Source organism: Hyperolius riggenbachi, chromosome 1 (assembly GCF_040937935.1).
Source record: "Hyperolius riggenbachi isolate aHypRig1 chromosome 1, aHypRig1.pri, whole genome shotgun sequence".
Lineage (NCBI taxonomy): Eukaryota > Metazoa > Chordata > Amphibia > Anura > Hyperoliidae > Hyperolius > Hyperolius riggenbachi.
Window position 1 is genome coordinate 431866779 of NC_090646.1, and position 23715 is coordinate 431890493.

The 23715-nt window shown below is 39.3% G+C and overlaps 1 protein-coding gene across 7 annotated transcripts in view; it reads left to right on the plus strand.

Annotated features, from left to right (window-relative positions):
* Positions 1-23715, plus strand: part of AOPEP (aminopeptidase O (putative)) — a 539579-nt gene that overhangs the window by 385149 nt on the left and 130715 nt on the right. For 3 of the 7 annotated variants that reach the window (XM_068237287.1, XM_068237315.1, XM_068237297.1), the window contains 2 exons: positions 79-141; positions 1340-1423. The exons of 1 other annotated variant lie outside the window; for it this stretch is intronic. In XM_068237287.1, the coding sequence (XP_068093388.1) occupies positions 79-141; positions 1340-1423 (147 nt within the window). Of the gene's footprint in view, positions 1-78; positions 142-1339; positions 1424-7561; positions 7657-23715 lie in introns of those variants that run through there. 3 more of the 7 variants (XM_068237334.1, XR_011020920.1, XM_068237306.1) reach the window with 3 other exon arrangements.

A 23715-nucleotide genomic window follows, 5' to 3' on the forward strand; every position in this document is an offset into this window, starting at 1 on the left:
CACATTCCTTGCCATGACTACCTGTGATGCTTGCGACTGAAAAGATGCATCTCTGATTCATGTGCTTCTCCTCTGTAGCCCTTGCTGGAGCAAAGCCAAACTTGGGAAGAGAATCGTCTAGTTCAGCAAGTGAAGGAAGAGGTAAGAGCAGCAAGGGATGCCCAATGCTCTCTGCGTGTATCCTTTGTCTTGTACCTGTTGCTGCTTCACTCCCACCCCCCAGCACAGATAGGGAACTTCTGTCTTCAACATCCATGCCTCACACTGAAAGGCTTAGGCAAGCCAAGCAACCCTTTTCACTAAGCATAAGAATAATAAGGCTTGCTGAGTGCACACAGGAGCTTAGGACTCATGCACAGAAGTTTTTCTTAACCAGATGACAAAATATGTTTGTTTTCACTTCTTTCTACAAGTGTAATGTGTGACGTTGATCTGGTTGGTATTGGGGATGTATAATGAATGCACTGAAAGGAAACTTAAGGAGACATAGAGGTAGGGGTCAGACATCCTTTGTCTTTTAAAAGAATGCAGGTAATTTCCTCCCAGCCCAACTCCAGCTATACCTCTGGGAGATACAGGACGTCATAATGTTTGGCCCTCTGCACGAACAGAGGACGAAAGCCTGAAGATATATATATATATATATGTATGTATATATATATATATATATATATATATTCATTTGCATATGCATGTTGTAATCCTTAATCAAAACTTTCAGCTTTACCTAATGAGTGACACAGTGCACCATTGTACTATTGCAGAAACAGTTGTTTTAGTCTCCTGCAGTAAACATTGTGGAGAGCACTACAGTGCAATATCTTAGAGCCTTATTTTGTATAAGTTCTTTCCCTTACTTACAAATCAGAAATTTGCAGACTGAGTATACCTTACAGTTCTTATTACAACTCCCTGAAGTCACCTGTGCCTGCTTCCCTTTCTGTTTAGTAGTTGCATTCAGGCATTAGCACAGAGACATTTAAGTCAATTTTGTCGCCCCCCCCCCCCCCCCTATTTGTATTCTCATTTTTTTTGTGATCTTCAGGAGTGTTTTGATTACATTATAGCGCATGAAGAATTCTTCGTTTTCCGAGTCTCTTTTTATACTCATTCGAGCAGTCTTCCTCAGATAAGAATCCATTCTCACACTTATCAAGTATATGAAGTATGCATATTTTAGGAAGTAATTTCAGACTGAAGAGGATAAGGAGGGTTTTTTCCAGGCAGTGAAGCAATGGAAAAATGTGTGTGTAGCGTCTGTTTATAGTTTCTTACGCACATGGGGCCATCTGCACACAAGGAGAGTATCTCTAAACAAACTCTATAATCTCTGCTCCAGGTCTCTAAATGGACTCGATTACACAAGAGGAACAGGAGAAGCATAGGGAGAAAAAGACAGCAGGAGGAAGAATTCAACCGACAGGTAAGAACAGTATAATTTCTTATGGCTTATTTTTTTCCTCTATTATCTATATACTTGTACAGTTCCTTCAAACAGCCTTATTCGATATTCCAATGCAAAGTTCAGACAACCCTTCTGAGAGGCAGTTTTTATCTTTTTTTATATATAGGAAATTTTCATTAGCGCTTATGCATGATTTATATGCATCGCCATTAACAAACCATTGGTTTTGGAATTGTGAATGTGTTGCAATTGCCACAGTATAATTTTGTGTGAAACAGTTCATTAATATATTGAAACTGCAGTATAACTGAAAAAAAGAAAATCATTTTAAGCTGGTTTGTGATGAAGTAAAAGCAATATGTGCATTCACCATTGTGTTGCATGTGCTAGTTTTGTAACATGTTCTTCAATCACTAAATTATTCCTCACAAGGTAACAAGTTTTTTTTTGTATCCTTCATTGAATCTGCACTACGTTGTGTTCCTCTGTTACTTTTTACTAGTGGCAACATGCTATGTTATTATGTATTCAGAAATAGTTTTGTTTTATACTTGGGCATTTAAAAAAACATTTCTGCTTATATTGTATACCACTTTATGTGGATATTTCAGAAAATAGTGAGGTAATGCTTTTACAAGTATAATTTATTTCCGCAGTGTATACTTTTTGATAGCGAAATTTGAACAAGAATAATGCGGACATCTCCTGTATTACACTGATATGTGATCATTCTTCTGTGTATTTTTTTTTTTATTAATTTTTTTTGTCTTTTGACTACCATTAATTTACTTGGCTTTCTGTATTCCTTTTCCCTACAATAGCTACTATTTCCTGAAGTTTGGGCCCCTTTGGTGATTTAGTGCTTGTTGCCTGACATATATGACACGCCTGGGTAATATTTCATTCTCAGGTTCCATCAGAGCTAAGATTTATTTTCTGCATCTAGATTGTGATAAAATGGGGTTAAGTCAACAGGCACCCTGGATTATTGATTGTGAACTAAATTGTTGTTGTTTTAAGTACAGAGAACCTCTTGTGTAGAACCTATTTGAATGTATAACCCAGTAGAGCGAGATGCTGTGGTGTCACCAATGACCACCAATCTCAAGGCTTAAGTTCTAATTTATAGTTGGGTTTTTTCCTGCAGCTCAATGTGATGAACATAACCTATAAACCCTCATCTGATGCTGGAAGGTCACGCTGCTATGGAACGCTAGATTTCCTAAGAACCACCAGCATAACCCTCAGTCTATCATCAGCAAGTTTAAATATAGCATGTGAACCTTTCTTGATGATATTGTCTTCATATTCCTTAAATAAATCTAATATATTGCTGTGTTAATGCATACAATATATGGTCGTTTGTCAAAAAGGTCATAGTGCCCATTATGATATCTGAAGCAGATGTTTGATCATTTTGAAGGCTCTGTCCTGTGCTAGGACATCCATATGGTTAGAAACCTATGCTGCTGTATGTTCCAAATGATTCTCATACTACGATCTATTCATAATAGATGGCTCATCCCTTTTTAGTAACAGTGCTGAGTTGAGCTGCTTTAATTACATAATGAATAGCTCATGTGCTTCTGGAAGAAAATGCAACAGAAGTTAAGTTTGAAACTTCAGAAGAATGGAAGGGTGACCATAACAACTTTAATGATTTGTTTAATTTCTTTGTTTCGCCATTCCAGGTTTAAAGGATTAATTAATCGCTAAAAAAAAATCACAGCAGTAGCTAAACAATTGCACTCATGTTGTGAAGCTAAGTCTAAAAGTCCTCAGTGTTGAAGCAGAAGCTGCAGTTATTAGTTTTTATTATTCCAAATGAACAGCCTCCTTTGCGTTGTTTTTTTCTGTAGCATTGCTTTGGAGTTTTTTCCCTGGAATGTTGAAAGCTAGCTTCCTCTTCAGTAGATGTTAAAAGTTGGAAGCAGTGTCCGTCACTGAAGGTGTTAACGCACTTTGCAGCCACCAGTGCCATCTGTAGTTGGTCAGAATTTTGAGGAATCAGACGCAATGGGGAGGCTGGTCTAGTGCCCCGAGCAGTACAACAGAGCCCTGCAGATTAAAGCAACATAATGAAGTGCTTTTGGTCTTGAGCAGACTCAAAGATGTGCAATTAAAAGTTTAAAACCTCCATTACTTACTCCCTGTCTAAGTCATTTCCTCTGCAACAATAATTAGATCAGTGCTGGTGTAGTTGTTATCACTCCCTAGCATCCCTCCCTTCAGTGAGGCACCTCACTAACAACTTTAATCTACTTCGGTCTGAGCCACGCTAGCCTCATTGCAATAGAAGACTCTTATTATACAATAATTTTCCCTAAAGGATTAATCTCCCTCTCTTTTTGCCTAATTTGGAGAGCTTCTGCTGCAAGGGCATTTGTTGTACTAATAGTTCAGTTGCTTTAGAAAGCACCATTCTTTTTTGTTTGTGCTCTGAAAGAATGCTTGGAACAAAATGTCTGCATTCTTCTTCTTAGATACATGACATTGACATAATGTATTTTCATTCCTTTTTGTTGAAAGAATAAGCAAGTAGGTGTGATTGTTCTTAGTGAAATGTGCTTAGCATATATTGTTTTATCAATATTAATAGCTAACCGAACTAAAGTTTCCATAACATACAAAATACAGATCAAAATAAATTCCTAATAACTGATTTTCTTTTTGTTACTTTATTTTAGTGTACAGGCACTATTTTGTGGCCTTTTATGTCTTATTTTGTGATTAAAGGTTTGTGATCTCTCGGGTCATAATGGTGCGAAGTCATTAGCGACAGCTAAGTTGGCTTGAGGATATCTTCTAGATCACCACTGCCGTAATTAGGTACTGGTGCTGATTTCTATTGTGTCCTTGTTCATGTGATGGTAACAGTCCAATCTCTGCTTAATTATGCTCATCACTTGGTTAGCTTTGTATTAGTTTTAATGAGTTGCTTTATATTTTAGCAATAGCTGAATTACTCTCCATTAAGGAAGCATCTGCTGCGTGTACATGCTTGCTTGGTGGTGTACTTTCCATAGTGCACACTGGACTGAAAGAAAACCATGCGTTCACACAATGGCTGAACAATGTTGTCTTTGTTTGAGCAGTTGGTAAAGTTTTAATGGATTACTGTATGTAGGGTGTTATTTTAGGTATGCGCTCTCAGACTTCATGGCAATCATGAAATGGAGACTTTTGGCTGAAGATATAAAGAACTTGTCTCATTATTTTTAAGGGAGTCTAGGAGGTATTAAGAAGACTTACATTTGTGAAGACTCCAAGCCTTTTCAACTGCACAGACACAAAGAGGCTGCTGCAACTAACAGCTAGAATGTGTGCTAAGAGGGAAATAAGAAAATATGTTGCTTTGTTGTTCGCAAAAGCTAAACTTTTATTTTTTTTCCTCTTTCCCCCCTTCCCCCTACCATTTGTGGATGCCACAATATAAGTAAAGGGCTGTGCAGTATCATCAGTCCCTGTACATCCAAAACATCTACTAAATGCTCATACTGTAGGCCTTACTTACTAAGGTTCTTCCAGGCTCGACAACAGAAGTTATCCGCCATACCTCGTCTGCATTTACTAAAGTGTTGTGGGGCAAGAGTTTATAATTCTGTTCTGAGTTATAACAGACTGTAGCAAGGGGTGCTGAAGGCTAGTGAATAACTGCTTATGCGGTTGTAGGGTAAAGTTAATTAATCCTCCTAGAAGAATTACTTCTGTGAGGAGAATTCATGGAAAAACGTAATTAATTTGATTGGCTGGTCACAGTTATGTGACCATGTCTCAATTTTGCTTCCTGTGTAGGCCGATCATTGCCAGCCAATCAGAGATGTACAAATCGATAAGCTGGTACTATGATCTTTGGCTTCTCCATGAAATGTCCATGAATGGAGAAATTTTCCTAGGAAGACTGATCACCTCTGTTGCAGACATGTGTAATTACATGCCACAAGAAGTTCTCTCTAATAATAGAAGGAGAGACTGGATTTATTTTAAAAAGTCCTCACAGTGGGTGGGTGCATGTGAATGCTAAAATACAAGTGTTGACTTACTCTGCTATCATGAACCTTTGAAGATAAACTGTATGACCCACCAAGGGCTGGCAATTTTTCCATGCTATAGCGAACAGTGTCTAATAAAGCTGTTCCAAGTTTGCAGCTTAACTTGCGTTCTCCAACTTAGGAGAATCTTATTCATTTAAGATCTGTATAACACTTAATACCAAGTTCTTATCTTCAGGTCTGTGGATGTAAAATCTTTAAACCCTATCAGAAGCCTAGAAGACTATAGTACAATCACAAAGCCATCAAAATGGGCTGCAGAGCTGTGTTAGCCTTTGTTCACATGACATGTGGGTAGTTGCCATGCAGCTAATGGCAGACCTTGTTTTTAAGGCCCTGACACTGTTTTGGGTACAAGATTGCATAATAACAACTTTTCTGGAATTCACTGTAACAAGAGATTCTACGGCATGAAATAGTTTCTGGATCCCAATGCTCCACCATCTCTGTCAGTAAAGGTGCCATGAATGGCAAGTTGCCAAGGGCAGTTCATCCAACTTTCAATACAAACTGTAGATGTTCCTTGATGCATGATTGAGCGGATTTTCTTAGGTTCTAATAGAATGCAGATGTATGATGTGTAAAGATGAGCCTGCTCGTTTTATCATTGCCCTTGGCCTACTTGTTTCTTAAATCAAGTATGTCTTATGGTAGCTGTTCTGTTTCACATTATACAGAAAACACATTTTCAGTGATTTAGATCACACTCAATAAACCTCTACAAATACTTATCTTAATAATTTACTTAAATATATATAAAACGTTTCTAGATCTGTTAAAAATATTATTCATGAAGTTTTAGAAATTACAGTATGTCTGTTGCCAGTACAAAATAATTTTGGCAAAAGTGAACCAGAACAAGTAAACTAAATTACTTAAGTTTTCTGGTATGAGCACAACATCAGGCCAAGAGAGTCATGTGAAAATGCTTGCATTACTATATAGCCATAACTGCCACATGTGCTATTATTATCATCTTATGTTTAAGCTTTAAAACCAAATCACATGGTACATAGCCCAGTGTCTATCCGCCAGTTTCCCCCATGCTTTTGGGCATACCTCTGAGTCGCATGTATGTAGGAGGATATGATCTAAACCTCTGTTTTGCCGATAACATCTCTGTCCATAGTATGGGTTCTGGTAATTGTGGGCAGAGTTAACGGGGAGCAAAGGCACCTTAATTTACAATGCATTGCAGCCCTGTTCTCGACTAATCGGTAGTCCTGCTGTCAAATCATGATGGCTGCATCTCATTTGCATATGTGACACTCCTGCTCAGTTTCTTTACTGGCATTCAGGAGGGTGGAGGAGGAGGGCGGTGGGTGCTGGCAGTCTGGCTTGTAGGATGGTACAAAAAAAGTATTGACAAGAAGTACCTTCCCACTAATGACTTCAACACTGTTTCAGTGTTCAAATATTCAGGAGTTGAGCTGTAAAGCATAATGTAAAAATAATTAAATCAAGCACTTTCAGTTGTCATATAAAATATTAAATGCTAAAATAAAAGTGGCTGGAGAGTGTAATGGTTAAGGTCTCTTCCTGTTCAGTAAGCCAGCACCTATTTGGTAAGGAGTCCTTGGGCTAGACACCCTAACGCTGCTACTGCCTACTGAGAGTACCTTTGTGGCTGCAGCTCAAGTGCTTTGAGTCCGGCAGGAGAAAAGCACAATATAAATGTTATTTGTCTTGTCTTGTCTGAATTCAGTCTGGAGAAAGAGTAAAAGGGAAAAATAGTGTCCATCAATGTTTGTGGACTTGTTTTGGCCTTCATGGTTAGGGATGGTTCAACTGCTACTGTCTGGCCCATATGCAATTAACTTTTTCACCTGAGTTTTCTCCTAGGAGATACTTTTCATCTTCTGTTTAAACTAACTTTTCAGCATTTTAAAATTAAAAAAGTACCCAAAAGTTGGGGTAAAAGTGCTATCAAAATTATTATGAATCATTTCTTGCTTGCTGGTGGCTTAAAAAGCAACGTATGACAAGTTGTGAAAATATCACCTAGGTGAAAAAGTGAATTGCATAAGGGCCTTTGTCTCTTTGAAGCTTCAGCTGTCCTTTTCTCTTGCATGTATTAGTGACTCCAATAACTTTTTTGACCTAGGAGATCTAAATGCATTGAAGCCAACATAATGAAGTACTGCAAGACCCCTGTGGAATCTCTTCAGGTCACTTTATGCAGAGAGAGCATTGCAAACGTTTATGAGGACTTTTTGCATGGATTCTGTTATTATTATTAATTTATAAAGCGCCAACATATTCCGTGGCGCTGTACAAAGTAAGAAACAAACATGGGGTACATAATAATACAGACAATGGTGTACACTAATATACAAGATACATAATTAGTGACAAAATACAAAAAATGATACAGCACACAGAATACAAAATACAGAATTGGTATTGACAGTGATAAAAGTAACATAATGAATAAAATGTATAATGATTTCCAAGACACAAAAGGGGGAGGGAGCCCTGCCCTTGCAAGCTTACAATCCAAAGGGAATGGGGGGAAACAAGAGGAGGGGTAGTATACGATAAAATATATAAAGGCAGTGTGTTTTAGGATACCTAGTAGGAGTGCAATTTGGTCTTAGGACATACAATAAACAGGGATATGTTTTTGCATAGGCCACACAAGCCGTGGACTAAAGAAATGGCCCACAATGGAGGCCACAAATGGAAAGCAGAGGGGACTGGAGTTGCCAGAAAAAAGCCAGCGCAGAAATGCGGAGAAAACACAAACAATGTATAGGACCTTTTTTTTTTCTAATGTGGCCTGCCTCTCGCCAGATGAAACATGCTAGATTTACTCTGCAATAAAAATTGACACAAAGTTAGTCTGATTGGTCCAATTTCAAGCTGCAAATAATTTGCCTGAAATTTGAATGCAAGGAGAAATTATTTGCATCGTATTGATCATACCTCGTCAACATGCCTACTCCCCCTTATCTCTCTAATGTTTGTGGCAGGAGACTGCTGGTCTGTCAATATGTGGAAGACAGCTACTGCCTCTAGGAGGAAACGGTTGTAGCCTCCATGACAACTTTCTGCCTTTTCTTTCTTCATGTAATTAGATAGTAAGCATGTTTCTAGTTTAAAGCGGACCTCCAGTGAAAAGAATTTAATAAAAAAGTGCTTAATTTCAACAATAATTACAGTATGTATAAATGATTTAGTCATTGTTTGCCCATTGTAAGATCTTTCCTCTCCCTGATTTACATTCTGACATTTATCACATGGTGACAATTTTACTGCTGGCAGGTGATGTCAGTGGAAGGAGATGCTGCTTGCTTTTTTGGCAGTTGGAAAGAGCTGTAAACAGCTGTCATTTCCCACAATGCAACAAGGCTCCCACAATGGGATGTCAGAACCACGGTCCTGACATCACACTGTGGGATGGGTTTGACCACAATATCAGCCATACTGAGGCCCCTGATGATCTGTTTGAGAAAAGGTAAGGATTTCTCGTGGGAAAGGGGGTATCAGCTACTGATTGGGATGAAGTTAAATTCTTGGTTACGGTTTCTCTTTAAGCTTCATATTTGTTGTCACAATGAAGGACATGAATCCTCTGTCACTCTGGCCATCATACTGTCCTGTCTGCATTCGTGTCTCACAGCCCATGTTGTATTTCTGCTGTAGGTATGCTCAGATGGATCAGGCTTCCCAAGGGCATGGGTTATTTAATTAAGAGGCCACAGCAGTACTGCAAACAACACATAACTAACTGTAAAATAAATACATAATATTACACAATTTCATAACTTAAAATGCCTACTATGAGACATACGGGGTATCTGAAAATGTAGTAAACCTGAATGGTATAAAAAAAGTAGTATACTGTAATATGCAGCATTGCTTACTAACTTGTATTCAAAAATGGAGCTCCTCTGAAGCACAGCAGGTCCCTGTAAAACAAATCTGGTTCAGATCCAAATGCATCCCAGTTGGTGGTATACACCCAGCACATGTCACCATTGATGTAGTGGCCAGAAAATGGTGTGGGTGGGACCAGAGGCTTTTGGAATAACAGGGATTTTTTTTTGGCAGGTGCTGGTTGGTAAGTAAGCAATGTGTTTTACAACTTTGTTTAGTTTCATTTTTTAGATTCCAATTCAGAGTTAATTATTGACACAGTGTATTGCAGTGTGCAGAGTTTCACTGATACAAAGATGCAACGTGTTTTACAAAATGGAGTCTTTAGGCTCAATCATGTGTCTTTGCTGTAACCTGCCCAGACAACTGCAGGCTGGGCCTTTGTCATAAATGTAATGCACCTGCTCATACCAGAGTGGTGTACAAAAAAAGTCTGAAAAAGTCTCACTTGCAGCCATGTTCAACCGACTGTAAATCTCCTCAGAAATGTTAAGCTACATGGACATAGAGTGCCCAGGAAGAACTTTGTTATTACTTTGAGTGACTGGATGACAGTTCAGCAGCTTACAGTTGATTTGTTTGGCTCACTGGCAAGCAGCCTATCAGGTTTTGAGGGGGGGGGGGGGGGTGATCAGGTGGAGTCAAGGTCTGTAATAACAGCCAGAGTGATATCTAACTCAGTGGGTTGCTGAAGAGGGGGCTACTGGCATTGGGGGACACAAGTACTCATACTGAATTATCAACCATAATTGTCACAAACAATCATTCTCGGCAACATAAATATGCTATGTGTACATAGATTTCATTGGGCTGCTGTCCACAAGGTGGGTATGTGAGAATTGAAAGTTGTGCAAATAATGTTAGCTTGATTTGGCCATTCTGTTGGTAAATTTCTGGTGTGATGCGAGAATGTCTTTATTCATATTTTTTTTAGCTACATTTTCCAAGCAAAAGTGTCATGTCATTGTTATAGGATTTTCAGAGGCCTGCTGTTGACTGTGGGGCTGTGCTTTATGATATACAGTATACATTACAGGAGAAGTTATAAAGGTGTCATTTCCTGTAAATTGTCATTATGAAGATCAATATCTTGTTTTTTAGCTGTGAGTTGTTGCAAATGGAAAGGCAGAAGCACTCCATGAGAGAATAAAAAGGTTTGAAGAGCAAACAAAGGCTAATCAATCACTTCGCTAATAGATGAGCTGTATAATTTATTTATGCAATCTGAATGCTTAGAACATTATTTTAGACATCAGTTTAGAAGAAAGAGAGTAATAGGAACATTTTGGTTAAAGTAACTGTAATAACAGGGATATGAACATATTTTTTCCTTTTAAACTATGCCAATTGCCTGACTGTCTGATCCTGTCTCTCTTAAGGTGGCCACACACCATACAATTTTTTAAATATCTGTTCAATTTAAGAATTGCAATCAATTTTTCTAACTGATTGTAACATTTCAAAAATATGACCAATGTACCACACACGTATGTTTAATTTTTCACCAATTATGATAAAAATGATTGGAAACTCTGACAAAATTGCTAGGTTGTGTATATTAATAAATTGACAATCTAACACACACCATACAATCTTTAGAAAGATTGAAGAAAAATATCTGGCATTCCGGATCGATAAAAATCGAAGAAACCGGGAAATCCGATCGGATTTTTCAGTTGCATGAAAGAAAGCTTTCAATTTTTTCGGGAGATCCGAATTACTGTAAAATCGGATCATTTTATTGTATCATGTGTGGCCACCTTTAGCCTTGGGACCCACTACAGATTGCTAATCACAGTCACAATTGCTTATCGGTTTTTGCTAGTATTTTGTAAAGCAATTTCAGCAGGGATTTCTTGTGTTTTTTGTAGCAATTTTATTTTAGCGCTAGTGATTGCAAAAGTGATTGCGATTGGCAATTTGCAGTTTTGAAGTTCTGCAAGGCATTCGGGGTAAGTTGGTATCTGGGAAGTACAAGAAAATCACTTTGTGATCGCTATGCATAGAAATTGAAAAGCAATTTAGCAGCGATCCTATACTTATTGAATTAAGATCGCTGGCAAAATGGTGCAGACAGAGCAAGTGAGATTTGGCCAAATGGCAACCGCTCCAGTTGGTTCACCTCCATCCACTTTCATTGGCATAACAATTTTTGGAATCGCTGGTGATACCTAGAAAGTATTGATCACTGCTGAAAGCGTTCTCGTGGGTCCTAGGCCTAATACTTTCAGTCACTGACCAACATGTTTGTACATCAAATGCTCTGATTAACCTATTTTAGTTCCTGGACGTAGAAATTACGTCCAGGAACCATGCGCGCTCCCGGCCCGCGGTTCGTTAGCCAGGCAATCAGTGAATCGGGCTATAGTCTCCCCCACTGAAAAAGCGACAGCTTCTCTCGGAAGCTGCGCCTTTTCTGGCTGTTACCTCCCCCATGCGTCGCTCTAAGCGTGTATTACGCTTAAAGTGATGTCATGTAAACAGACTCATGGCTGCCATCTTGTGGCCAAAAAGTAATACTACAGCTAAAAGTAAAAAAAATGAAAATCAACACACATTTACATTATAACACTACTGTTTACCTCCCACCCTCCCAAAACTACCCAAATAAAATGTTTAATATGAAAAAAAAAAATTACAATAAAAAAAAACATGTAAATATTTACCTAAGGGTCTAAACTTTTTAAATATCAATGTAAAGATGAAATATTTCTATTTTTTTTTATTTTAAACTTGTAAATAGTGATCGATGCAAAACGGAAAAAATGCACCTTTGTTTCCAAATAAAATATTGTCGCCATACGTTGTGATAGGAACAGAATTTTAATGGTGTAATAACCGGGACATATGGGCAAATACAATACGTGAGTTTTAATTATGGAGGCATGTATTATTTTAAAACTATAATGGCTGAAAACTGAGAAATCAATTTTTTCCGTTTTTTTCTTATTCTTCCTGTTAAAATGCATTTTCAGTAAAGTGGCTCTTAGCAAAATGTACCCCCCAAAGAAAGCCTAATTGGTGGCGGAAAAAACAAGATATAGATCAGTTCATTGTGATAAGTAGTGATAAAGTTATAGGCTAATGAATGGGAGGTGAACATTTCTTAAGTGAAAACGACGGAACGCAAATGGGTTAAAGCCTGTCCACATTAGCTGCATGCTTGTTTCAGGTATCTGATTTAGACACTACTGCAACCAAAATGATCATGATTGCCAGGCAATTGACATTCCTTAAAAGAAAATAAATATGGCATCCTCCATATGCTGCTCACTACAAGGTCCTTTTAAAAACTAATTTACACTGTTGATAATTAGGCTGATCTGCAGATACGTGGACAATTGCATTCAGTGGTCATCCAGGTGTACGTAAGGCAGTAGTCTGTGATTTCAAGGTGGATAAAGCAGGTGTTTAGCCACTCTGCTATTCAAAAGCTATCTTTGAGTGGGGTAAACTGCCCCATAAATGCTGGCTTATTATTATTATTTTACTTCTTTATTTATTCACAATTGCTTAGACCAAAATAGCGCATTTCACTGCCATCTGTGTTACCCTCTAACCATGTATGTAGGTATGCATCATACTATTTGGCTGCCTTCAGTTTTCACACCATGGGCCATATGCAAATTACTTTTTCACCTACTTTTTGGTACTTTTTCTGTTGAAAAATTATCTCCTAGGAGAAAAGGGGAATTGCATATTGCCCCATGTGGGTTAGATGGAGAAAAAATGTCATTGCGAATGAGCTCTAAGTGAGCCGAAACTCTGGACCCTGCACTGTAAGGCGAAAGTGCTATCATCTACGCCTCTGTGCCACCCACATTGAATAATAGCTACTGTACCATACGACACACTTTTTATCCTCAAAAATGTGTGTGTGTGGGGGGGGGCAGTGCGTCTTGTGTGCTCCCCCAGCCTCAATCAGCTTGCCGAGTGTACTATGCAACAGAACCAGCTGTGAGTGTCTCAACTGCACCGGCACCTCCACACAATGACCGATGTCCTCTCTCCCTCACAGCTTCCCCCTGTAATGCCGCGATGGAGAGAAGACCCCGCTGATCCCTACAGGTGCCCACAGAGCAGATGAGACACACACCGTTGCTTCCGCTGTACATCATACTCTGCTAAAGTAATGGGGTTGGGGGAGCACAGGAGGGTAGGGCTTCAAAAAGGCACAAGGGGACAAATAAAACAAGGGGGACAAAGAGGACATAATGAGGCAGAAGGGGTACACAAGAGGTAAAATAGAGGAACAAAAGGTATAAGGGGGGCATATTGAGACAAAAAGGGGGCACAAGAGGTACAAGGGGGACACATATGGTACAAGGGGGACATAACAAGGCACAAAAAGTATAAGGGGGATCTAAGGTGGCAAAAGTGGGGAACCTTGACAGGGGAAAGCCTCTGGATCCTAAAGAGGCTTCCCCCATCGTCCTTTGCAGACACCTTTCACCGCTGGGCCCCCTTTTGGGCTCCAGTGCAGCAGAGTGAACGTGATCAGAAAGCTGTAGGCACGCCGACGAGCCCTTGTCTGCGGATTTTCAGGGGGGGTCCTGATGTAAGTACCCCCCTAGGGGCACTTTTTTTTTTTTTTTGAGGCAGGTAATTTCGACACACGATCTTCCCTGCACTGCGCCTGACCTGGGTGCCACCATAGACGTAATGTAATATAAATATGGTATATGTTGACTTATCACATATCACACTTCTGCAGGCTACAGTATAAAGGTGCTTTTCATAGCTGTAATTTATTAAAGTAAACCTGTCTTGTTATTTTATGTACAGTATTACATCACTAAGTCTCACTGAATAGTTTTGCCTAATTCCATTGACAGAATAGCATGATCACCATTTTCCATATTGAAGTGATTTTCTGGTGAATTAGAAAGAAATAATCTTTTCATGTCTTCAGATGTAATACATAGATTTCTGCTTCTGTTAATGCTTCTATTCTTGGTTTCCTGAATCTTTGAAGCTCAGGAATATGTAATGAACAAGTAACCAAGAAAACAGCACTGTGGGCTGGTGCACACCAAAACCCGCTAGCAGATCCGCAAAATGCTAGCAGATTTTTAAACGCTTTTTTTTATTTTTATGAGGCGTTTTGCTAGCGTTTTGCGGATTGCTGCTGCGGTTTTCAGTATAGTAGATTTCATATATTGTTACAGTAAAGCTGTTACTGGACAGCTTCTGTAACAAAAACGCCTGCAAAACCGCTCTGAAGTGCCGTTTTTCAGAGCGGTTTGCGTTTTTCCTATACTTAACATTGAGGCAGAAACGCACCCGCAATCCAAAAAATGCCTCACCCAGGCATTTTTCGTTTCTGCAAAACGCCCCCCGCTCTGGTGTGCACCACCCCATTGAGATACATTGACCAAGCAGATCCGCAGCCGCAAGCGGATCTGAAAACGCCCAAAAAGCCGCTCGGTGTGCACCAGCCCTGAGTGAGTAAAATTTCAACCAGCATGGCTGAAAGCAGAGATGACCACACTTTTTCAGCTTGTGAGCTACTTCAAAAATTGAAAATTGAAAATGATCTACCAGGTATACTCTACCTACAGATGCAGCCACAACTGCACTGCATGCACCTCGGCAGTCCATCAGTGGTTACAACAGGCTGCCAATTAGATGCATCCTCAGTAAACCAAATAGAACAGCGCTTAACCAAATAGAGTCACAATATCATGCCAACAATATCATGCTCAGTGTCTGACAAAATTGTATTCATAATCAGCAGTAGCACATAATGCTTCTAAATGTATGGCTCCCCACCTTGCTCATAATCCTCTACACTGCTGTGCAAAATTTCAGGACAGCATATAGCACTAAAGCTTATTGAAGTCAAAGAGACAGAGTACAATGCATACGTCACTCAGACGGACCATGTGGGATCTACCTAGAAGTCTTTTGCGATCTACCAGTAGTTCAGGATCTACGCAATGAGTACCCCTGGCTTTCAAAAATGCTATAGTCAAAGGCAAAGCATATGTGTTAAAATGCATGCAGGTCATACTACCCATTTGCGTACAAGAGGAATCAGCGCAGGACACTTGGGTGCAGGATACAGCCGGTATATGGCTGATCCTGCTGCTGCACAAGTCCCGGCCGTGTTAAATACTATTCCCTCTCCAGACCTCCATGGATGGTGGGGAATGAAATAATTCGGCTTCCAGCAATTACTGGAAGCCAAATTATTGTGTTTTAAAAGTAACTTCAGCTCCGTCTTCTGATGGCGCAGGAGTTACTCCCTGTGCGCCCAAGTCTCCTGTGCTCAATTCACTGTGTTCGACCTATTTGTCTACTTTTGATGGGGTTAAAGGGTAGGTCTAGAAACCCCATGGAGACAGCTGAGATGCAGTTGGTGTTGATCTATCAGACAAGGGCCAGACTAGAGTTGTATGTTGGACTAATTAAAGACCCTGCTGCCTCTAGCTAGTTCAGTTTCACCCCTGTCCCCCAAACATTAACTACTGTATTCATTATAACATTTGTCAATTTTTCTAACTTTCACAAAATAGCTACACAGTATTCTTTAAAATGAAACGTGGTGGAGACATCCATAGTGCTGTCAGGTGCATCGGCCTGGACTACAACCTGAGGGATTGAGTCCAAAACCTTCCCAGGGGACAGTTCTTGTACATGTTTTAATCCAATGGAAAGGTTGCTTATATAGTGATATTTAGCCTTAGTGGGGTCAAATATAAGTAAGTCTGGTGATGTACAACTAGTTGAATCTTAATTGTCCAGTAAATTTGGTCAGTTGGCTTTATGAATAATTAACAGGTCACTCATTTTTTTTAGGCTGGTGATGTGATTGCTAGATCATTTTTATTTATATAAGTTTAACAGAACATGTGAAAATTGTATTTATTTACTTATCAGTAATTCCCTTTGTCTGAAACAATGTTCTGTTTAAAGATTGGAAATATTGTTTTAAAAGTATATACATAAGATGGAATGATCATTGTTTAATGTAAGTTTTGATGGGCTAGTGTGAGTATGCTAAACATTTAAAAAGTAACATTGTGCTGTTTGCTCTAAAAATATCCAACAAGACACTTACTGTATACAGCTTTTTACCTTTGTGCAAATGGTTGTTTGAATTGAAACCCAGTTCAGGGATTCAGGATACTTCTTTATTCTTTAAATAAAGCAAAGTAGGACACTAGACCTTCATAGACTCAAGTTACAGGTGAGGATGAAAGATTGTGTCTTCCAATGTCTGTTGTACAGACAGATTAGTATTTTGTTTAAGGATACAAGGTTTTTTTAGATTTTTTTTTTTTTTTTTTTAATTTTCATGTTTTTTTATTGCGTACCCTTGCTATTTGAGTTGAAATAGAACTACAGTCAAAGTTTCTCAGCTCCGGTAAATTAACTACACTGTTCTGTGTTCCATGAAAAAAACCTTAATTTTACAGTTATTAGTTTTAATTTTGTTTTCTCATACTACCTAAAGGAGTGTACTCGTGCTGTATAAAACTCATTAGTGGCATCCCATAATGACAGCCTATGCCAAGAATCAAGCATGTGTACAGCAGCCCCTGATCGCTTCAGCCGAGAGCAATATTTTCCATACTCACCTGGCTCCCTGCTGGCTAGCGATGCATCCGTATAGCCTCAGGCCTACAATGCCATCTAAGGAGCCGCCTGAGATATAAATGTGTACAGGGCTTTATGAGAAACTGAGCTATGTGGCTCTGAACAGCCGGAGGTAAGTGTTTCAGAGAGATTCTGTGTCCCCCAGGTAACAATAGGCATCAGAGAATAGGGATCTGACCAGACAGATCACTACAGAGGAGGCCCGTGACATTGGAGGACACCTGTACACACTTCAGATTTCATGGCTGAAATGACCATGCATGATTGTTTTTGGCCAAGGAAATTTAAAGTGTGCAAGTAGCTTACAAATAGCAGTGTGGTGAATGCAGATTTGAATTGATATTCTGCTAGATGCACTGTCTTATGTCAGACTTTCCATATTAACTGAATAACTGAATGTGATCAGGGAGGGAATTACATTTTTTACTTAGATGACATTACATTTAGGCCAAAGGCAGACTGGATAACTATACAGTCAATAAGAAGTTGGGAAACAGGTTTTTAATTGGGTATTATGACGGACTGTAGTTCCACTTTAACCCAGTACTGACAGCTAAATACTCAGTTGAGATACAGACTTTGAGAAATGTTTTACCTGTCACAAGACTTTTAATTATGTTAAGCCAGTCTTCTCATTCAGATAGTTCATCATAAGAGCATCGCCAACATAACCAGCTTATTTTTCACGCTTCTTTTCTGCAATTGAACAACTTGGCTTTGGCATAAGTCCTCCCCTGGTTGGTTGGTTGGTTGGTTGGTTGGTTGGTTAAACAATGAAAAGCAACAACACACTGCTGAGGTCATCATGCTTATTATCAAATTCCTATTGTTTGATGGACTGAGCAAAAGAATGCCACAGCAGACAGCTCTCTCTCTTTCAGTGTAAGTACTGGTATGCATGAGAATACCATAAAGCTGATTAAAAATACAGATTCCGGTATAAGTAGCAGCTGAATTTAAAATACATTGAGGGCTGATTTCCACAACACACGACTTTGCTGCGTATTCCAATCGCATGCAAATTGCAAAACACAAGGACATCAGCAAAATTATGAAAATTACAAGAACCCTTTACTACTAGTTTGATGCGATTAAAATGCAATTTTGCCTGATCACAAAAGTCCTACATACTACATTTGTATGTATATTCTCCTTGTGTTCCTAGCATCCAGTGAAAATCACAGCACAAGCGCATCAAATTGCAATTGGGTTTTGTGATTTGTAGTGGGAAACTGCGCTTAACCCTTAGACTGCATTTAATTTTTAAAATAAGCTGCCTGTTCCACACCTCAACGCCGGGCAATGAAAGTCCATGGAGACTTTCATACTTCCATGTCACGGTGCAACGCAACAGAAATAGTTTTTTCACCACATCCTCAATGCTGGTCCAGAACTACGTCACCGTGGCCCATATGCAGTAACTTTTTCACCTGAGTTTTCTCCTAGGTGAAATTTTCAAACTTGTCAATAAAATGTCTTTTAAACCACCAGAAAGCAAACATTTATTTAAAATACTTTTGGTAGTACTTTTTGACCAACTTTTTGTTACTTCTTTCCATTGCAGAGTGCTAAAAAGGTCATTCTAAATCAAAGATGAAAAATTATATCCTGAGAGAAAAGTCAGGTGAAAAAGAGAATTGCATATGGCCCCGTGCATCTTCTGCGGCGAGCAGCAGCGATCTGTGTTGGCCCGGAAGTCATATTAGTCTTTGGCGACGCTGGTATTTAAAAAAAAATTACAGATGCAACGTTGTGGCGCAAATGCGCGGAAGCATATTTTTACAATACGCTTCCGTGACGTTTTTCTATACCCTGAAGCAGAAAGTGATTGCAAGCGTGTGTCACTTCCTGCTTGGCCCAATACAGTAGTAACGCGGTATTCCCTGAACGCCTGTTTCGTGGGATTCGGTGTGGTTGAAGCGACGCACCACATCGCTGCTATCAATTTACAGTGTGAAACCGGCCAGAAGGTGAACCTTTGTTAAAACTGCTTCTGAAGATACGCTTTTAGATGTTCATGGTATACGGGTGCAAACATTTTGAAACGCCTTAAAGAGCAGCATGCAAATTAAGTTTTGCCAAAAAATTTTGTCAGTGAAAAAAGGGTTAGTAACTCTTTACCAAAAATGTAAAGTGGACATAAACTAACTAACTTTAAAAATGTCCACATAGGAAAGCTGCTGTTTGAGCAGCCGTACTTACATCACCCTGAAGTATGTGTTTTAAAAACCATTTCAGGAAAGAGTTTTATATTCAGCCTTACTGTCTCGGCAACATTTGACTCACAAATGGGGTTCTGTTGAGACCCTCCTAGTTAACTAAGATGGATCAGGATCTATGTCTTGAATATTGTCTTCCTCTCCCTTTCCATGTGATCACTGCCTCAGCTCCCTATTTTGGCAGAGGCCAGCCAATCACGTAACCAGTGAGCCAGGATGAAGTGTGGTCAGTGTGCAAGGGGCGTGGCAGGAGTGTGAGAGTGTGGCTGTCTACCCATGGCTCAGCAAAGCCTCATGAGAGTAGAGCAGAGTACTTTTCAGTCAAGTGAGATCATTATGTTCTATAGGCTATATACATTTTTCTGCTGAAGAAAATATAACTCTTGATTTTTTTTACAGACAACAGAGAGTTTATGGCAAGTTTCGACATGCTAGCTTAATGATCTCTTTCTTTTTTAACAAAGTAAAATGATGGACTCTGCAGGTATTTATACATATATGCCTATTGTTTGAAATCAAACATTCTTCTTTCTGTTTAGTATAAGAGTCTTTTCAGTTGTTTCCCTTGGGGTACTTCAATGAACACTCTTTAGGCCTGGTTAATCTCACAGACCCTCCCAAAGCTAAGTGTCTTAATATGCATTCATGTGGTCTTGTGCTTTTAAGGTTTGAAGGATTCCATTAAAGGGACTCCGAGCAGTGCAGAAACTATGGAAAGATGCATATCATTTTAAAGCTCTCTTTCTCCTCTTTCCAATGATATATAAACCACCACCCTACGTCTTTTAGTTTTCGCTATTTTCGCGATTGAAATTGCCGCGACCGCGATTTCGATCGCGAAAATAGAGAAAACTAAAAGGTGTAGGGCAACGATGTAGGTGTCGTCAGAAAGAGGAGAACGAGAGCTTTAAAATGATATCCATCAAGCCATAGTTACATTGTATTACACAGGGCGACACTTTCCCCAGTGTCAGCAGCTCCATTCTGCTGAATGCAGCTGCTGACTTTGACAAAAAGTCGCCCTGTGTAATACAATATAACTATGGCTTGATGGATATCATTTTAAAGCTCTCTTTCTCCTCTTTCTGACGACACCTACATCGTTGCCCTACGCCTTTTAGTTTTCTCTATTTTCGCGATCGAAATCGCGGCCGCGGCAATTTCAATCGCGAAAATAGCGAAAACTAAAAGGCGTAGGGTGGCGATTTATATATCATTGGAAAGAGGAGAAAGAGAGCTTTAAAATGATGTGCATCTTTCCATAGTTTATGCACTGCTCGGAGTCCCTTTAAAACGCCATTATGCTTTTGAACATAACAAAAACAAGTCGATTTCAGTCACATCTTGTCATCTATCATCTTTTGAACTAATTTTTTTAAAGTCTTTATTTTATGTAATGTAATGACCCAAGTATTTGGTGTGTTTGTTGCAAAACTGGATATTAAAAGCTCTATAATCATTTTGTGGATTTTGCAAGTTAAAATGCAAATAAATGACTTTTAAAGATCAGTTGTCAATATACTCCCTTACAGTGAACTGGAAAGGAGGTAGAAAAAAAGTTAGTCTCTTACCTATGTAGAGGGAAGACTCTGGATCCCATAAAGCCTTCCCAGTCCTTGCTCCATCCTCTTATTCCACCGCTGTTCCCATTTAAGTTATTAGACTTGCATGTCGAATACCTCTTTGTCACTCCACCTGCAGCCTCTGGAAGTACTTGTGACCCCGGGTACTTCCAAAGATGAGCTAATCCATACTGTGTATGCGTGAGTGTGGGCTCATGCATGTGCAGTACCAATGCGCTGTACCAATGTGCAAATCTTCGGAAGCACTCGGAGACACCAGCACTTCCCAAGCTTGAGAAAGAGTACCATAGGCTTTCTCTCTACATTAGTAAGTATCTAACCTGAATCGAGTTTCCTTGGTTTAGGTTCGTTTAAAGAGAAAAACCGTAACCAAGAATTGAACTACATCCCAATCAGTAACCGATACCCCCTTTTTCATGAGAAATCTTTTCCTTTTTACAAACTTATCTTCAGGGGGCTCTTTATGGCTGAAATTGTGGTGAAACTCCTCTCACAGTGTGGTGTCAGGACCATGGTGCTGACATCACACTGTGGGAGCCTTGTTTCATTGTGGGAAATAACAGCTGTTTACAGCTGTTACCAACTGCCAAAAAAGCAAGCAGCATCTCATTCCACTGACATCACCTGCCAGCAGTTATAATGTCACCATGTGATAAATGTCAGAATGTAAATCAGGAGAGGAAAGATTTTACAATGGTCAAACATTGACTAAATCATTTACACATAATCATTGTCAAAATGAAGCACTTTATTACATTATTTTCACTGGAGTTCCTCTTTAAGTGGAATTGCAGGTTGCCACACCTCCTCCAGTCTCCATATTAACAGAATGTGACTTGTTTTGAAGACTAAAACATGTCTTTCACCCTTGTGTTAATTACATCTACTGTGGCAGCATATCAAGTATCCCCCATTTTACAGGGGATAGCAGCCTATGCTCAGGAGTGGTGCCTCAGATTTACATTGTTTAAAAGGGTTTGATGAATATATAACCAAACAGGGTTTTTTTTATTTGCCTGGTGTTCCATAATGTAACATGACTCTTTTAATGCTTGGCTTTACATTTAAAGCACCTTTAGTTGATTTCTAACAACTATTTCTAATTCTATCATGTTCATTAATAAAGCTGTATCGTTTTACAATAAATAAGCAGTTCATTCAGCATGGAAAAGGATTACCAAAAGCTTAGTATTATTAACAATATAGTAAGAGCCAAATCTCCCCAAAGGCATAACATTTTTACTGCTCTCATTCATACATGTCCCCTAATTTGCTAAACGTTTTAGTAAGCTTTATAGACCAGAAACGTTTCTTGACAATCTTACATGGGTAATTGCACTTTAAATGAAGCTCGATACTTGCCTGTGTGTTATTACTCTAGACAGTATACATTAGTCAGTTACTGTTGGTTCCATCCTTTCTTTTATAACAGTACTATCACACCTGTTTTCATAAATGCCCTCTATAGCTTATGGCACATGTATTTAAGCAGACAGTATACAACATTTATATTCAGTTATGAAAACAGTTCTCTCTTCCATTCTTTATAAATAAATCAAATATAAAACAAAAAATAATCCAGACCTAACGTGATGTAACCAATGACTATTTAACAGTTTTTCAAAAATATTGTGTACAAGATGTACATCAAACGTATTCCACCTAGCAGTAGGTAATAGTATAATAGTATAACTTGTACTGAAATGATTAAACACAGTGTGGATTAATATTAGTGTGCAGTTTGATTCCTGAAGTGAGGTGCTATCTTTACCATTATATCTGTATCCTGCAGAAATATTCCACTTCTGCTGTATGTATTGAGTGATAAAGCATCCATGCTTCACACAGCTAAGTGGCACATATTTTATTATCTTGATGCTTTTGCTTGTGAGAGCCAAGGAATACAGTATTAGGCAATACATTTTGATAATTCCCAACATAATTTATGAACTTCCACAATCTGCTGAATATTTTTTCAGTGTGGTACATTTACTGGAGCTCGGTATGTTTTATGGACTGTTGCAAACTTTTTGCTTCTTCTGCAGCTGGGCTCTAATATTTTATGAAAGGTAATTAAAACTATAGACAATATCATAGCTAAGTAAATTATTTTTGGAAAAAGCTTGTGAGAATGTTACCATAAGTTCTCTTTCATTGCCATGCCAAATAAAGAGATTGGAGTATTCTTAGGTTTGCAACAAAATCAGATGTGGCCAATACCCACTACATTTTGTCTTTCTGTGGTATTACACATAATTCCTAGTTACTTAACCTCCCTGGCGGTTTATTTATTTTGCCAGGGAGGCTGCGGGAGGGTTTTTTTTAAATTAAAAAAAAAATATTTCATGCAGCCAACTGAAAGTTGGCTGCATGAAAGCCCACTAGAGGGCGCTCCGGAAGCGTACTTTCGATCGCCTCCGGCAATCGAAAGTAACAAGATAGGCCGCAATGAGCGGCCTATCTTGTTTCGCTTTCCTCGTCGCCATGGCGACGAGCGGAGTGACGTCATGGACGTCAGTCGACGTCCTGACGTCAGAGCCGCCCGATCCAGCCCCTAGCGCCGGCCGGAACTGTTTGTTCCGGCTGCGCTGGGCTCGGGCGGCTGGGGGGACCCTCTTTCGCCGCTGCACGCGGCGGATCGCCGCGGAGCGGCGGCGATCGGGCAGCACACGCGGCTGGCAAAGTGCCGGCTGCGTGTGCTGCTTTTTTCAGAGTGAAAATCGGCCCAGCAGGGCCTGAGCGGCGACCTCCGGCGGCATACCCCGAGCTCAGCTCGGGATTACCGCCAAGGAGGTTAAAGAGACACTGAAGTGAAAAAATATATATGATATAATGAGTTAGTTGTGTACTATGAATAATTACTAGAAGATTAGCAGCAAAGAAAATATTCTCATATTTTTATTTTCAGGTATATAGTGTGTTTTCTAACATTGCATCATTCTCTAATATGTGCAGATTACACAACACTCAGCATT